The sequence below is a fragment of the Amia ocellicauda genome, chromosome 20 (assembly GCF_036373705.1).
Source record: "Amia ocellicauda isolate fAmiCal2 chromosome 20, fAmiCal2.hap1, whole genome shotgun sequence".
Taxonomy (NCBI): domain Eukaryota; kingdom Metazoa; phylum Chordata; class Actinopteri; order Amiiformes; family Amiidae; genus Amia; species Amia ocellicauda.
Genome location: NC_089869.1, coordinates 19,171,297 through 19,188,370, shown reverse-complemented (window position 1 = coordinate 19,188,370; position 17,074 = coordinate 19,171,297). Strand labels below are relative to the sequence as shown.

The following is a 17,074-nucleotide window of genomic DNA, read 5'->3' as shown; positions in this document are numbered from 1 at the left end:
CATCCCTTCACCTCAGTTCAACACCTGTCAGGAAAACGTCCGATTCAAACCGTGTCTTGTAAGTTTCTTGATGTTTCTGTCTTGTTACCTGCACGCTTTGCTTTCGAGTTTGTCATCTGCTTTGCCGCTAATAGTATTTTGTGAATTTATTATATGCTGCACTCTGCATTATCACCTTACTATGATGTGAAGGCTCACCATTTTCACAAGATGTGCAAAAGCCTGCGGGTACCAAGGTTGTCAATGTAAATCCATGGTCTTGAAGTACCAATAGATTTCTACATCTTTGCATTAAATTTCAGTCATTTTTCCCAGATTTCATTCATACTTTTAACTTTAAGCAAAGTGATTTATACTTTTGAGTTATTTGTGCTGCAGGCTGACATTGGACAAGGTCTTCCTTAAATGAAGAGACTGTATCAGTCAGAGATAAAACAACAAAAGGATATGCTAACATACAATTTTCACCATATCAAACACAAACAGATGGGTTTAATAAAGTGTCAAATATTCCTCACTGATTAAATATGAATTCTTTGAGAGAATACCCTTGTTTATGACTAGATCCTGGGTTTTGTATTATCTCTTCTGCTTCATTTCTTTCTAAAACTAAAACTGTCCTTCAGATTCATAGTTGGAGACCTCTCGGACTCGGAGGGAGATCTGTCTGAGCAGAGCAAGGACGTGGATCTACAGGGAGTGGAAGAGCAGCAGAAAGCCTTCAGCCATGGGACGGAGCTTATCCCGTGGTATGTTGTGTCCATCAGGGCTGACGTCCACCAGTTCCTTCTGCAGGGGGCCACGGTCATTCACTATGACCAGGAGGCCCACCTCTCTGCTCGCTGCTTACTGAAGCTGCAGCCGGACAACTGCTTCTTGACCTGGTCGAAGCCCCAGAACTGCGGCCCCTGTAACGGCAAAACGAAGAACGTTGTGCTGGGCAACACCACGGAGCTCACATACTGCAAACCTCTGTATTTTGCACAAGCGGTACTCAATGGACTCGCGGACGGGTTCCTTGACTTGTCCATGATGAAGGCGGTGTTCATGGGCCATCCAGGCATTGACATGCATGCTGTCTGTGTGCAGAACAAACTTTGCAGCATGACCCTGGAGGAGAATGGCGTGACGCTGCTTTATGGTCTCCACACTACTGATAACAAGCTTTTGCACTTTGTGGCTCCTAAGTACACAGCCAGGATGCTGTACGACGGGCTGGCGGAGCTGGTCAGTGCAGTGAGGAAGATGAAGAAATTTCCCGACCAGAGACTCCAGTGGCTGAGGAAGCAGTATGTCAGTCTCTACCAGGTATGGTAACAGAGCTTACCCAAGCACATTAGTGTATATATTAATTTATAGACAAAATGCATACATTAATATATATATGCGTATATTGTTTGTGTCTTGAGAAGGCATTATTATAAAACTGTCTAAATAATTACTCTCCAATATTTTGAATTGATATTGTGTTATGAGCAGTCAATTACTCTTACACTATCGAGTTCAGGCCAACGTCTATGGTACTCCTGTCCCAGAAAGTATAAGTGTACTGCAAAGCACAGGGCTCGACACAGACTAATGTTTCCGAGGTTGCGTTTCTCAGGAAGACGGCAAGTACGAGGGGCCAACCCTGGCACAGACCATAGAGCTATTTGGAGGAAGGCGCTGGAATGTGGGGAACGCTAGTGCAGGAGGAACCCTGAGCCGAAGCACTGAAAAACCCAGCGCCCAGAAGAACAGTGCACTGGGCATCAGCTCTACCAAGAAGAAGAAGAAAGCTTTAATGAGGGTAAAGAAACAAATCTATAATCTAAAATGTTTTCATGTTGTCATGAATTAAATTGATGTTTTGGTTTGATAATTGACTGATATCTTGAGGGAACAATACATTGTTTCCATTGTGTAAAGTTAGTTTACAAAGTTAATTTCTTGTTGTAAATGTGAATCTTTTACCTGGTGTGGACAGGGGGACAGCGGAGATGCCACTGATGATGAAATGGTGTCTCGTAAAAGCAGGAACTCTAAAGAACGTTGCAGAAGCAACTCAGACCCCCCCGATATAGGCGATGCTGACGACGCAGGTGGGTAGACACCTACTTAGCAGAAATGTGCCTTAAATACCCTAAGATTGAATATATATACAGGGTACTCTTATTCACAGGAGGTACGCGTGTGTTTTAGTGTGCCCCTTTGTTTGGATTAATTTGTTTATGAATAATTCCATTTCTGAAAACAATTGACATAACCTAAACCATATTTCAACAGTCCAGGTTATAAATATTGACATTCTTTTTATACATCTATAAATTCTAATGTAAACAACACCCTTTTGTTAGTTATAGTTGTACTAGCAGTAGTAATCATATTTTCATATAATCATAATCATGAAAAAATTACAGTGTTAACATTTATGCTCCCAAGAATGGTAAATGTATATCCCCAAAGTAACTATAACATCTAACTATTTCATTTAAGTAAACTGTTATTCCTTATTAAAACGTATTTACATTGCAGAATAGACACTGTCTGTTTTCTCCCTTTAGAGGACAGCGGTGCCCTGGGATCTCCTGGGCTTCAGACTCCGACGTCCAGTAAAGCCTCGACCCTCAGTGCCCCCAGCCCTTCCAGCATGACCACCTCCACCCCCACCCGGCCACAATCCTCACCAGTCATATCCACCACTAATAAGGGCCAGACAGGGTACGTCAGGAAGCCCCAAGGCACTTGAGTTCGCCCTCTCTGGACACTGTTTACTATAACACTGATGTTCGTCTCATTAGGGCTACTCAGGCATATGGGTACAGGCATGACTCTGTATATAGTCCCAGAGCCAGCTTTTGTTTTATTCAAGCCTTGTTAATGATTTTCTCCCTTATATCGCTGGTTGTAGTGTCTTTTAACGTTGTGTGTTTTTAGTGTTAGCCCCCGTGATTGTGACGCCCTACCGTGTCATTCTCCTCTGTCCATACAGCACCTGGAGCAGCCGCAGCTGGCATGGCCGAGGGAAGGGCAGCTTGAAGAGCTTCCAGAACCTCATGATCTCCGACAGCGTCATGAGTTTCACCGAGTTTGTGGAGCTTTTTAAATCTTTCAGGTAACGCATGCACTAATTGGCACCATTTTCATTTTTGTCCCCAATGAAAATGACAGATGGCTTTTACACTAAATCTGATTCACGATTCTGGGTCTTCAATTCTACTCAAGGGGTCGTATTCCCAAGTGCCCTCAAAATCTTAGAAAAGATTAAAGATGACAACAAAGCTAGATTTCAAAGGGAAAAGATGGCCAGAGAATGTGTTAGAGTGTATTGGTAGCGAGAGCGAGAGTAATGAATGACCACAGCTACAGAGAGAGGGAATAGTAACTGTTAATTTAGGGGCCAGTTTAACACATCCACGTTAGTGCTAGTCTCGGACTGGCCGATGTTATTTAAGGTGGGTAATCCAAGTCTAGTGCTAATCTGTGAAATCAGCTGTAGGTGTTCTTTAAAAGAGATGCTTAAGATGAATATAATGAATATTTTAATGAAAAGCCTTGTGTATTGTGAACTGGAAGGAAAAAAATCAGGAACGCGTTCTTCTCCTTACGGTTTTCATAGATCAACACCATGACTATGATGGTGGACTGATGAAGTGTTTTCCTTCCATTCTCTGATTTTCATCCATAATGGATGGCAGCATTCGGAGTCGAAAGGACTTGAAGGACGTGTTTGATGTCTATGCGGTGCCCTGCAGTCGCTCCGGCACAGAACCGGCTCCCCTCTACACCAACCTGAGGATCGACGACAACATCAGTGGACTGCAGCCCGACCTTGGTTTGTTACTTGCTCTTTATATTTTTTCTTAAAATAAATAATATATGTGCTTGTGTGTATCAGCACAGGAAAACAGCATTTTAAATGACTCGGCAGGCAGTGCTGGTATTGTAGTGAGGAGGAGAGCTCTGCTTGTGATGTTGATAAGCAAGTGTACTTGAAAGTGTACTTTATTCTCAGATCTACTGACCCGTAACGGATCTGATCTGGGCCTCTTCATAAGGACCAGACAGCAGATGTCCGATAACCAGAAGCAGATTTCGGACGCCATTGCGGCCGCCAGCATTGTGACCAACGGCACCGGGGTGGAGAGCGCCTCCCTGGGAGTCCTGGGAATGGCCATCCAGCAGCTCAATGACTTCCTGGTCAACTGTCAGGGAGAACACCACACTTACGATGAAATCCTCAGCATCATCCAGGTGTGTGCATCGCCCATAGAGGCGGTTTTAACAGACTGGAATTGGAACATAATTGAACTGAATATAATTCGTCAATTTTTTCTCTTGCAGAAATTTGAACCCTCTCTGAGCATGCGCCAGATGGGCTGGATGTCTTTTGAGGGTTTTGCAAGGTAGGTGTATAGCTTTCAACTGATAGAAACTGCTTAAATACAGTTCAACCCCTGCTGCTTAACAGTGGGCAATAAAGTGTTTTCCAGGCTACACTATACTGTTTGCTCTCAAACCTAAATACTAATTTTAAAAATACCATTGATCAGTTTTTAAATGGTTTTTATTACTCTTTTCGTTTTGGAAACTATATGAATGCACGTCAGACAAGCCTAATGTGTTATTTCTTCTTTGTGTGTCCAAGTGGAACAAATGGAAAAACAAGATAACGGTTTAATTGTTTCTTGATGATGTTTTCTAATTTGGAATTCTTTCAAGTGTTTAGAGAGATACATATTTGTTTCTCCAGAGGTTTGAGCTGTAAGTTTTGTCTGTGAGAATACTGCTTTTCTTAGACAGACTGTGCCTGTGGGTATTTATCATTCTTTAGGTTCCTATTGGACAAGGACAACTTTGCCTCCGAAAATGAGGAGTCCCAACTGAATATGGATAATCTTCTGTACCCTCTTTCATATTATTACATCGAATCGTCTCACAACACTTACCTCACCGGCCACCAGCTTAAAGGGGAATCTTCTGTAGAGCTTTACAGTCAGGTGAGATCAGGTGGTCAGTTTTTGGAAGTTTAACCAATCACAGTAACCTGTCAAGCATATTGATTTGTCTGTACTTTGGTATTGGGAAAATCTTTATTCCAGGTATATATTTAAATGTGTTTTTCCCATTCCTTCTCCAGGTGCTTCTGCAGGGCTGTAGGAGTGTGGAGCTGGACTGCTGGGATGGGGATGATGGCATGCCTATCATTTATCATGGACACACGCTAACTACCAAGATCCCCTTCAAGGTAAAGGGTCTTTGTGGCAGCTTAGTCTTCATTAATACCAATGGCATTGACATCTACTACACATATACTATATATTATAATATTTGAGCTGTATGGCTATATTAAAGGATAGTAAAATGCATAATTTATGTGTTAGCATTGTTGGAAAAATATGAAGCATGTAATTCATGTTTCATAAAGTCAAAACGGTTTTGTCATTCTCTAGGATGTCGTGGAAGCTGTGAATCGCACTGCTTTCATGAACTCAGAGATGCCTGTCATTCTGTCAATAGAAAACCACTGTTCCTTGCCTCAGCAACGCAAGATGGCAGAAATCTTTAAGGTAACTCAAATATTTCAAAGATGAGCAAGATCATCTTTATGCTTTGGATTGTGAGCTTTTAGAATTCTTATTCCTTGTCTTTCGCATGTGAGGTAGAATGTTTGACCTATGGACCATATTTCTTGCTGTCAGATTCAGAAATATTGATTGAAGCAGAGTGTGTTGAATGTCTTTTTTTCTTGCTTTTAAGAATGTTTTTGGGGACAAACTGGTGACAAAATTCCTGTTTGAAAGCGATTTCTCCGACGATCCACTGCTTCCTTCCCCATGGCAACTGAAGGGAAGGATTCTTCTCAAGAACAAGAAGTTAAAAGCCCATCAGGCACCAGTGGATATTCTTAAGCAAAAGGCAAGTTAGAAACGCAAAGGGCTAAAATATCTTCAGTTCCTACAGTGATCTTAATAAGTTATTGTAATTGATTGATGACTAATTGATTTAATGATTCTTGTCTTTTTTATGTTGCCTGTTTGAAAGGTGATGCAACCATAGAAAGAGCAAGTTTAAGTAATAAGCCAAGACATTTCTTTTCATTGGTCAAACACGTTATCTTGTAGCAGCCTGTGGTGACATTTCTATGCAAATTCACCATAAGATTCTAACACCTTGAAGAGATTATTGCTGGGGTTGTACAGTAGTTTTACAATGCTTTCCTATGGATTATATTAAGCATATCTGCATATTACAGTAATGGGAAAGTTTACTATAGGACACTGTGATTAACTCATGCTCCAGTGTAGTAAAGCACATTGAACCGAAGAAAAGCTACCGTAATCAATGGTAATACAACAGTAAAATCATGTTGAAACTGCAAAAATCTTATTGTAAATGTATAGTCAATACTTGCTCTTTTAGATGGCTGTGTTTGAAAACTGTTTTGTAGGCAGCGTTGATTAGAGGCCAGGCCGGTGTGACAGGTTCCTCTGGGTTATTAATACTCTGGTTCTTGGCTTAGGCGCACCAGCTGGCACACATGCAGGCCCAGGCGAGCAACGGGACGCCCACGGGCAGCTCTCCCAGTACCAACGAAGAGGAGGAGGAGGAGGACGACGAATATGACTATGATTACGAATCTCTATCTGACGGTGAGGAGAAACACTGGCTAATTTACATACATTTCTTGAAAACCCATGGGAAATACTTTTTTTTTTTTTTATGCTACATGTACATTCATCCACTCTGACATCATCAATCTCTGGAATGAAATGTCACTTGAAACTGTATTTTTTATTCATGAAGATGTGAACCAACGATCTGTACTTTTCAGAATAACATCATGCTTTGTTTTATAATTGGACTATGAAACAATTATTGAATGGCTGCCTTTTTTTTTCCAAGGATATGATTTTGATCTCTGACCTCTATCGATGTATATTAAACGAGATCTGTAATGCATAAATGGTTCATTGTATTAATCTGACTGAACATCGCTAATTTGTTGTATCATCTCATTAACAATCACAACTGATATTAGGCTTTGAAAACCTTATCTAATGCAACATTAATTCTTCATCCTACCTTCTACATTGTACATCATCAGAGTAAAACCTCTCTTTGCAGCTGGTTTTACTTCCAGGTATGCAGTATCTGTCCGTCTTCATTTCTCTTACTCCCTGTCTGACTGTTTCCCTGTAGCTGATGTCCTTACTGCTTCTCCTGCTTCTAATGGCCAGGAAGGTAAAAGCCTCTCTATGTTGGCCAGTTTCACTGCATGGCCTTCACCAGTAATCGAACTGTCTAGTCAATTCATACCGTTCATCTGTGCTGTCTAGCATTAATACGCATTGCATGACTTAATCCGTAGTGCAGAACAAGAATGGATCTTTTAAAGAATTCAGATTATTTTTGCCTTTTGTCTTTTGGAAGCATCAGGTTTGTATCAATGTGTGCCAGATAATAGATCTTGTCAGATCACCTCAGTGTCTGTGCTGTACAAGCCAATATCCACAGGCCAGTTATTCAAAGTATTTAATTTAATATCATCTTTATAATAAAGTGGCTGTAACAACATACTTTTCCTGTGGAATAAGGTTTGGACAACCTCTAGAAAGAATGACGATGTTTAAAGAATTTTGACATCTATTAATTTATTTGTACAAACCTACTGCTCAAAATTTCAGCCGCAATGGTTTTTAAAGCCCACACTGTTGTCTATAACTAAAAACTGGAAAGAGATCGACAAGAGGAGCAGGCAGATTGTAATGATCAAAACAAACTGACTCAAAATATTTTGCTTCCCTTCCTGAAAAATAGATTTTTGTCACTTGTGATATATGCAGTCTTCAGTAGAGCTTTGTGTCTCGTACAAAATACACCATGCACTTGAATGCATTTGGTAGATGTTTATTTCATTGGGCACCTAGTTTTGATCTTTTGTTCTCATGGTTTGGACAGAATAGTGTCGGTAGAACAGTCACGTAAAAAGACACGGGAAAGGAATACAATCTAGGAAATACTTTATAATATACTGTTTCATGAAATATGAATGTGATAGGAATCATTCATCAAAATACAAAATTTCATAATGCAACATTTTAATCTTGGTTATAAATACACACAGGGCAGTGTAATGTATACAGGCTACTCCCATCAGTGCTGTGTTTTGAAATGTTGTGACCTTGTTAATGTCGATTGCTCATCAGAACAAACAAAGACATCTGGTTTCTCAGGCCCTGCACTCTCCTTCTAAAACTAACACTGAAGTATTTTTACTGCTCTCTTGAGAATACATCTGCAGTACGCAACCAGTTGCTTTTAAGACTCCACCATATATAATGGGATGACGGTGTTCCAGAAATCAAGGAATGTGTATATTTTTTTTAGATTGAAATAATGCCTTTGTGCAATTATCTCACCACAGGTACACAGCTTCTAAGACACAACTGTTTGATTAAAATGTATAAATGAAGGTCATGATTTGTATTTGTAGTTATACAATTATATTGATTGGGATAATCTTATATAGAATATGTCTGTAGATGTATATTCTGTATGCACATTATTGTTCAAGTCTATTAAATACTTTTATAGGTGATAGAGATGCACAAATGCATTAATTGTTTAACGTGTCATAACACTAAGGGCAGTATAGCATGAATGTACAATTTTAAAGACAGATTTTAGGATTTTGCCACACTTTTAGTGTTCCTGGCCTCCCACTAACCTGAATCCACTGAAGTGCCATGGAGACCTGAGAAACTGTTGCCTGAGAGCCAGACATTTTTGTCCTTCTGAGATCACTGTGTTGCTTTTGAATGTACCTTTGAAGACTGGACACATTTCAGTCTGATTGGTGTTGTTTGGGAAATACAGTCCCCTGCACTTAGACTGAAATTAGTTCATCTTCCGCAGTTCAATTCAATTATGTGTCAATGACCGAGGAAGCTGCAAACCTAATGGCTAAACCTAATGGCATTGGCTTTTACCTCACTGCCATGTCATGGCCAGCAATGTCTCAGTGCACCACGTGGAAAGCTAATAGTAATAAGCTGTACAAAACTATGCATCTCCTTGCAGAGGAACACTAAAACCAACACACCAGTAATGAATGCTTGAGAAATGCAATTTTAAAAAGCAATTGCCTATTTTAATTTCATTGACATATAATAGCAGTAATGCTTTTATACTTTGGGAATTACAAATTATTAAAAAAATGGTTTCAGGTTAATAAAATTGCCGCCCAAAAAAACTTTGGTAATTCCCTTCATTTCAAGTATTACTGCTTATGATAATATATTTCAGTTTTGGTAATGTATTTCTTCTATACCTTTGACCTAACTCAGTAAAATGGTAATAAAAAGGTTAACTCACACTTACAGAAGGCTGTTCCCTGTTGAACAGATAATATACTTGATGATCGACCAGAGGGGAAATCATCGAGCGATAAATTTCAGTTTGAATACAGCGATGAAATGCCAAAGAGGATAAAGAAAGCTGACTGTGTGACTCAGAGTAAAGGAAAGGTGGGTCAAATATTTTTTTTGCTGTTATTATATATTTTATTTACATGTTTTCGTCAGTGAAAGCAAAATAGTCACCACTGTTGTTTGTGCTGTTCATGCTGACTGTTTTTATCCCCTTAATTCAGATTTTCGACATGGAGTTGGGGGAAGAGTTTTATCTTCCACAAAACAAGAAGGAGAGCAGACAGATTGCACAGGAACTCTCGGATCTGATTATATACTGCCAAGCTGTCAAGTTCCCGGGTCTGTACCATGTCTTTCTTCACATGAATGCCAATCGGTGTACTCAAATATTTAAGTATGAGCTTACAGGGGCAAGGGATTTGTTTTATTTATTTCCTAATCAGCATGTAACAAGGTGGTTTATTTTTGTGGATTTATCTTCTAGGAAGTAATTAAAAAACAAATCTTATTTCTTCAGTTCATTTGATCAATAGAGACATTTGTTTGTAGTTATATGAGTGAGCTGATGTGGTTTCATGGATGTTGCATAAAAGGCTTGCACCCACTTACATGTGTACGAGTTTCATACCGTCGTGAAACGCTGGGCTCTTTTACAGATTAAATTGCAGTTACAATCTTAATTACCCTGTGCCAGTTATCAATGACTTGAATTACATCAGTTTGATCACACATGGTGAAAGACTTTCTGCAAATACTGTGGAAAAGAAACTCAGTCAGGCAGGTGCCCGGGCCGAAACTCGAGAATTCCCAAGGAAAGAGCAACAAGGAAAAATTTTTTGGAAAAAGTAATGCCCCGCAGCCCTGGCCTTGTGCTCACGTCTCTCTGTAATTGTGTGTGGGAAACAGGCCTTTCAACTCTCACTCCGTCGGCATCTGGCAGAGGAAAAGAGAGAAAGACCAGGAAGTCCATCTTTGGCACTAATCCTGGTAAAGCCAGCCCTGGGGAGGCCATGACATTGGTCAGAGGATCTGGAAAAGGTAAAACTATTTCATCTGCATGATGTCTTGTCTATGAAAAGCAAGTCTAAAGAACACACACGAAGTTGCCAATGCATGCAAACATTTCCTAATATTGCTATACTAATCATTCTTATATACCTGTTGAACAACATTTCGGAGTGTAAATGCATTTATTGACAGACTGCAAAATGTATGTTTAAAACATTTTCAAACATTTTTTAAGGTGTATGAGCAGGAAATTGAATAGCAAAATTCTGCCCTGGTACTTGGGCCACATGATTCCTACATTTACCAACATAGTAAAAACAATTGTCCCTGGTGTATTTTAAAAACATCATTTTACAAATTATACATGATATATAATATAGCGTTCTGTGTGCTCTTGGATTGTTTGTGCACAGGAGGTACATTTGATGGGATGCGAACCAGCTGGGAGGAGCATTCCCCCCCCCTCGTGAGCCCCAACACCTCCCTCAGCGCCATCATACGAACTCCAAAGTGCTATCACATCTCTTCCGTGAACGAGAACGCTGCCAAGCGCCTGTGTCGGAGATATTCACAGAAGCTGATTCAGCACACCACCTGCCAGCTGCTGAGAACCTACCCTGCTGCCACTCGCATAGATTCTGCCAACCCCAATCCCTTGAATTTCTGGCTCCATGGCATCCAATTGGTGGCTCTCAATTACCAGACAGATGGTAAGGGATTACTCTGCCAGAATTAGTTTTCATGGGATTTTTTAAAAGGATACTTAAGATTTGTATGTATTGCACTGCAAACCTTTCCCATCTTCTTTGACCACAGCTTGTCAAACATGTAAATTGCATGTGAAATTTAAAAGCTAGGTCTTTTCACTGCGCATTCTGTAGAAATTTGGGTAAAAAAAAAAACTGATTGGTGATGTTTAATTTTTTCCTTCCAACTCGGAAGCATCTGTTTCTACTCTGGCAGCAGACAGCAAGTTTACACATCTCAGTCCGGTAGATATTGAACACTGCACACAATTTGTGATATGCTTAAAATGTTTTTCTTTAATTTCTTTTCTCCTCACAAATTTACAAACCTGAGATTCTCGAATGTGAAAAGAACGTATTTTTCCATATGTCCATGCCAACACAGCATTCCATACCTAGAAACTAAATACATCTAAATCCTTAAAATTGAGTCTGTTTAAAACACCTAATGGACATACAGGAAATAATATTTTGAAAGCCCTGTTTACTCTGCATTAATAATTAGGAATATGGTTGGTTTGTATCAAATATAGGAGTGGTCTGAAGTGTTTAATGTCATTAAGGGGCCTCCTAAACCTTGCAAAGTTCAGTTACAAGTCATTTACATTTCCCTGCATCATTGTAAATTATTGTTTAACCTGGATGATCAGTAAAAATATATATTCCAGAGGCTTAAGTAGTACATTAATAAGCAGTTTTCAATAAGCATCAGAATCTTTCTGAAAAAGACCCTGTATTTCCTCAGTAGCTCCACACAATGAAACATATTGGTATATGTACCCATAATTAATTGGAAATCAAAATAAACAAATTAGAAATTAGAAATACTGTTTGTGCTGCATGTCAGGTCTTATATTTACTCATCTTTTTATCCCCTAAAAATATTTCAGATTAGAACATGGTTAAATATAATAAAGATTTGATTTCAACTCAAAGTATGTTGTGCTTTGCCATTGCCATCCCTGTGGTCCTTGTTCCGGGTGAACACTATTGCGGACATCTGTAATGCATTGGCCTTGCTTATTCAACAGATCTCCCCATGCACCTGAATGCTGCGATGTTTGAAGCCAATGGGGGCTGTGGGTATGTGCTGAAGCCCCCTGTGCTGTGGGACAGAAACTGCCCCATGTACCAGAACTTCTACCCTCTGGAAAGAGATGTGGAAAGCATGGCTCCCACCATGTATTCTCTCACAGTGAGTAGAACAATATGATTTGTTCAGTCTTAATCGTTTTTAAAAGCAATTATGGATACACTACATATATCACCAAATATGATTTACAGATTACTATATACGATCACCGAGATCAGGGATTATTTATCTAATGAATGACACCATGTGATACGCCAGAATTTCTTAGTTTCATCTGTAGAATTTCATACCATTTTTAATAGTTTCAGCTTAGGTTCGAAGGCCCATGTCATAACACTCAACCAAAAGCAGGTTTGATTATTCAAGTGCATGGTTGAGAATGAAACGAAACAGAATTTTTAAAACTGTCAAGCAGAATATTAATTCACAGGTGGTTTGGAATTTTTGGCAAACAAAACTGGAAAGTCATTAGTACCTATTTAGATTTAAAGTAAAAGTTGTTTCCTGTTATTTAAATCTATAGAAGATTCAATAGTGGAGTGCAAAATAATGAACTGTATACACCTCATTGAATGAATTGTTTTTATCCTTTTCGTAGATCGTTTCAGGTCAGAACGTGTGTCCCAGCAACACATCCGGAAGCCCCTGTATTGAAATTGATGTGCTGGGGATGCCTGTAGACTCTTACCACTTCCGAACGAAACCCATCCATCGCAACACACTCAACCCAATGTGGAACGAGCCCTTCCTCTTCCACGTGTACTTCGAGGACATGGTCTTCATCCGCTTCGCTGTGGTGGAGAATAACAGTTCACAGGTCACCGCCCAGAGGATCATTCCCCTGAAGGCCTTGAAAAGAGGTTGGTTCTCAACCTTAAGTTTGTCAAATTGTTTAAATTGGTCAGTAATCTGGGTTCCAAGTTTTATATGATAGATTATAGACTATATCTAAATTCCACCAATGAGAATGTGTCAAAAACAGAATAAACAGCAGTCTAGTTAACAACATTGACTATAGATGAAATAACACAATGAGCCACAGATTCCTGAGTAACCTCTTTGCAATGTTGTCATTATCGCGGTGGTCTGCCGAACCAATTTCCACAGATTCTTCCAGACGCTAATTCCAATCATGCCTAACTCCTTCTGTAGTATCTGCTCATACAGTGCATTGTTTCCACTCGGTCTAACAGCATTTTAGTCCGGTATTTCAATTGGTTTCCTACTTGGCATCAGACAACAGTGTCTTTTTGACCGATTGATTTTGTTCAGAGACGATCAACAAAGCCCTGCTAGATAAATTAGTAATTATACAATTCACCGCCGTAATAATGAACAGCAGTCTCTGCTCTCAGACCAGTGAAACATCACAGTGTCACTGTCTGAAATACTTTTTAAAGCATCTCTTATCAGTACGTTAATAATTGCGTGTCACTGCTGTTTTAGGGTACAGACATTTACAACTGAGGAATCTGCACAATGAACCCCTGGAGATTTCCAGTCTCTTCATATACAGCCGGAGAACAGAGGAGAACTCCAGTGGAAATATTGTTCCTGCTTCTATGGTAAGTGTGACTTTGTGTAAACTTTGAGTTCCTACTGGCAGCTTGCATCTTCTGTTACTTAAACTCTTAATTCATTGAGACAGTGTAGTCAGGAAGATACATTTTTAGAATTTGAATCTAGTTTCTTCCTGTATCTTTTTCTTTTACTGAACTTTTGGCAGAACGTTTTTCTTCTCAGATTTACTGTTGAAGTGTCTAACCCCCATTATTCCCAAAGGAAATCATCACTTCAGGATAAATCTTGTGAGAATTGTCAAGACTAATGTTTATCTGCCACAAGTTACTTTATGTTAGGAAGCAGGAAGTAAAGAACAATCTGATATGGAATTGTAGTTGTCCTATATTAAGGAAACATTACCCCTCTGAATACTAGAGTAAATACAAATATCCCTCAACCGTCTTTCTTCTTATGTCTAAACCCAAATGCACCTCAGCTGTTCAGCACAGAGGAGCGGCGAGCAGCGGCCCAGTTCAAAGTAACCGTCCATGGAGCGCCAGGGCCCGAACCCTTCACCGTGCTGTCAGTGAGTGAGAAGACCACGGCGGGGCAGCTCCTCCACACAGTGAGTCTCGCTCACCACACAGTTCAGGAAGGGCAAGAGAGAGCGCAGCACGAGGCTTAACTCCTCGTGTGGAAAAAGACCTTCAAAAGCCTGCTTTGCTTCAGTTTGAGATGATGTTTGTTTGTTTGTTTGTGGTTTGTTTCCACCTCCACCAGTCTGTATTTATTTTAAAGAATATCTTCAGCAGAAATGGTATCATCCCAAATTGCTGCAGGAAGTTCAAAGTAAAGCAAATTTTATTCTCCTAATTAAAATTGAAAGCTTCGTAGTGCTGTTTAATGTGAACCCGAAATAACTATAAATAAAATCACTAGTGCATTAGAAATTTAGTTTAGGAATGACTAAGCAGACTTTGTTTTGAATTGACTATTTTCAAGGCATTAAAAAAAAAAAAAAAAGGTTTGGACTGAAACCTGAGTGCAGCTGAGCTTTGACCGTGTTTCTCTGGGGAGTGGATTCTTGTTTTTTTGTTCTGTCTAGGTCACCAGTCATATTTGTAATGGATAAATCTCCATCACAAATCTGAAGGAGTATTAATGTCTGTGTTGTGAATGTTTTCACACAGTGGAGCTCAGTTTTCAATGATTCAGAGTGATACAAATGCACTAATGTGTGTTAGGCATATGGTCTCTTGATGGTTTGATTCATTTAGATTTAAAAAACAAAAAACTGACAATAAAGAGTAGCAGAAACTTTACCCTATATTATGTATGATTGCAACATACAGCTGTGTCTGGGAGCCGGATTCCTGCTGCTGCTTGTGGTTCGGCTCCCAATTAAGCTGTTTGTTTCCCACAGTTACTTTGCTCTGCCAAGACATCAGACTACTTCCTGTCAGAGGAGAAGGTGTTCCTGTCCAAGGAGAAGAGTGAAACCAAGAAGCAGCCAGTGCAGCGAGCCATTGGGCCCGAGGAGGAGATTCTCAAAGTGCTCAACAGCTGGTTCCCAGAGGAGGGCTATGTGGGAAGAATCTGCCTCAAGACGAAGGAGGAAGTCAGTCTACTTAATCGCTTCCAAGAAATAATGTAGTTTCACTTAACAGTTCCCATGATTGTGGTTATAGTTCAAACGCTTGGCTCCAGTAGCTAGACATTATCCTAAGTTTGTTTAAAATACAATTTTCTCTATCATACTAACACATTTTGAGTTAGAGGTTTTTATGCGAAAATTAAATGGGCACTGTAGTTCCCCCGTGATTAGGAATCTCTTGCATGTAGTGAGTAAGAAAGCATCTGCTTAGGTAAATTCAAATTTTACACCTAAAACTATTTTATGTAGATTGTGAATTGGGTATTGTCATTGTTACATATTAATGTTTGAAAAGTAACTTATGGGCCAAATCTTTGTGTGCATGGTGTGCCCTCTGGTGGTTGACATGTGTACTGACGGCAGATTTTCTAGGGCATGAAAGAAACATGTTATGCCAGTATTCCTCGGTAAAGAGTCCGAGAGGCACTTGCATACTGGCTAAACATTCAACGATACCAGCATCAGAAGCTGGAAACTTGGAATCAACACTAAATAATGGCAGAAAATAGGGGTATCAGCAATCTGCCAGATGGGATACATCAATTTTCCAGAAGGCCTTATTGTCGTTGTACGTCAAGCAGGTGCAAACGCTGTGCAAGCAACTGCCACTGCCTAGATGGCCGTCTCAAAGGCATACACTCTGCTCATGAAGACTGTAGCTCTGGTGTAATACAGTGGACTACTATGCCATTCTATGATGTACAGTATACTTTACTGAAAGTAGCACCTACCCCAATGTTTACGGTATTAAAGACCATTTCAAATGTTATTGGCCAGCGAACATACAGAAGTCACACCACACTATCAGCTCTGCTCCCGTGTATTATTTGTGTTCATCTCACTGTCATGTCTGAGCTGCGTTAAAACCACGTGTGTCCGTTTCCTCACAGAATCTGAACGAGAGGAACACTATGATGGAGGGGGTGGAGGAGATGAACAGCGGGGGGGAGGAGGACACGTTCTTTGTGCAGGTGCATGATGTCTCCCCGGAGCAGTCACGCACCGTCATCAAAGCCCCCCGCTTCAGCACCGCTCAGGACATCATCCAGCAGGTGAGTGGGGGGGCACTGCGTTGCACAAAACACATGCGGTGGTTTGCACGAGAGCGAAAAAAGAAGAAATCTAAAACAAGCACGAGTGTGAGTGTTGTCCTGTCATGTCAACATATAAGCAACCCCATGTTTCTCTAAGGTTTGCTGCAGGTCAATGGTAAATGTATCAAAAGCCTTTCCTCTCCTCCTGTTTGCAGGCGCTCTGCAAGGCTAAGTATTCCTGCAGCATCCTGAGCAATCCCAACCCCAGTGACTATGTGCTGATGGAAGAGGTTGTCAAAGAGCCCGCGAACAAGAGAGCGTCAACGACCAAACCATTCCAGCGCGTTCTCTTCGACCAAGAGTGCGTCTACCAGGCCCAGAGCAGGTGGAAAGGGGCAGGGAAGTTCATCCTCAAGCTCAAGGAACAAGTGCAGGTAAGCAACAAGCAACAAGAACTGACCACTCAGCGACCCGGCTGGAGAATTGAACAGAACACTCGCTTTATGTTTGCATTGGTTTCCAGTTGTCAAGATTTGCCCTCGATTAGATTATTGATTGTAGTGGTCAGAGTCCCACTCCTGTGAAATCGGCCGATGTGGCTAATGACGCTGGCGTAGCTGAGT

The 17,074-nt window shown here is 40.3% G+C and overlaps 1 protein-coding gene across 6 annotated transcripts in view; it reads left to right on the top strand.

The window, feature by feature from the left end:
- Window positions 1–17,074, top strand: part of plce1 (phospholipase C, epsilon 1) — an 84,345-nt gene that overhangs the window by 63,033 nt on the left and 4,238 nt on the right. For 3 of the 6 annotated variants that reach the window (XM_066693610.1, XM_066693614.1, XM_066693613.1), the window contains exons 8-33: window positions 17–58; window positions 627–1,308; window positions 1,604–1,789; window positions 1,967–2,081; window positions 2,544–2,700; window positions 2,972–3,094; window positions 3,678–3,814; window positions 3,995–4,233; window positions 4,324–4,385; window positions 4,814–4,979; window positions 5,120–5,227; window positions 5,433–5,549; window positions 5,740–5,898; window positions 6,503–6,632; window positions 7,183–7,224; window positions 9,388–9,509; window positions 9,635–9,752; window positions 10,320–10,451; window positions 10,835–11,131; window positions 12,199–12,362; window positions 12,859–13,120; window positions 13,707–13,825; window positions 14,260–14,388; window positions 15,187–15,381; window positions 16,308–16,469; window positions 16,667–16,885. In XM_066693610.1, coding sequence (XP_066549707.1) covers window positions 17–58; window positions 627–1,308; window positions 1,604–1,789; window positions 1,967–2,081; window positions 2,544–2,700; window positions 2,972–3,094; window positions 3,678–3,814; window positions 3,995–4,233; window positions 4,324–4,385; window positions 4,814–4,979; window positions 5,120–5,227; window positions 5,433–5,549; window positions 5,740–5,898; window positions 6,503–6,632; window positions 7,183–7,224; window positions 9,388–9,509; window positions 9,635–9,752; window positions 10,320–10,451; window positions 10,835–11,131; window positions 12,199–12,362; window positions 12,859–13,120; window positions 13,707–13,825; window positions 14,260–14,388; window positions 15,187–15,381; window positions 16,308–16,469; window positions 16,667–16,885 — 4,384 coding nt within the window. The remainder of the gene's footprint in view (window positions 1–16; window positions 59–626; window positions 1,309–1,603; window positions 1,790–1,966; window positions 2,082–2,543; window positions 2,701–2,971; window positions 3,095–3,677; window positions 3,815–3,994; window positions 4,234–4,323; window positions 4,386–4,813; window positions 4,980–5,119; window positions 5,228–5,432; window positions 5,550–5,739; window positions 5,899–6,502; window positions 6,633–7,182; window positions 7,225–9,387; window positions 9,510–9,634; window positions 9,753–10,319; window positions 10,452–10,834; window positions 11,132–12,198; window positions 12,363–12,858; window positions 13,121–13,706; window positions 13,826–14,259; window positions 14,389–15,186; window positions 15,382–16,307; window positions 16,470–16,666; window positions 16,886–17,074) is intronic. The other 3 variants (XM_066693612.1, XM_066693611.1, XM_066693615.1) reach the window with 3 other exon arrangements.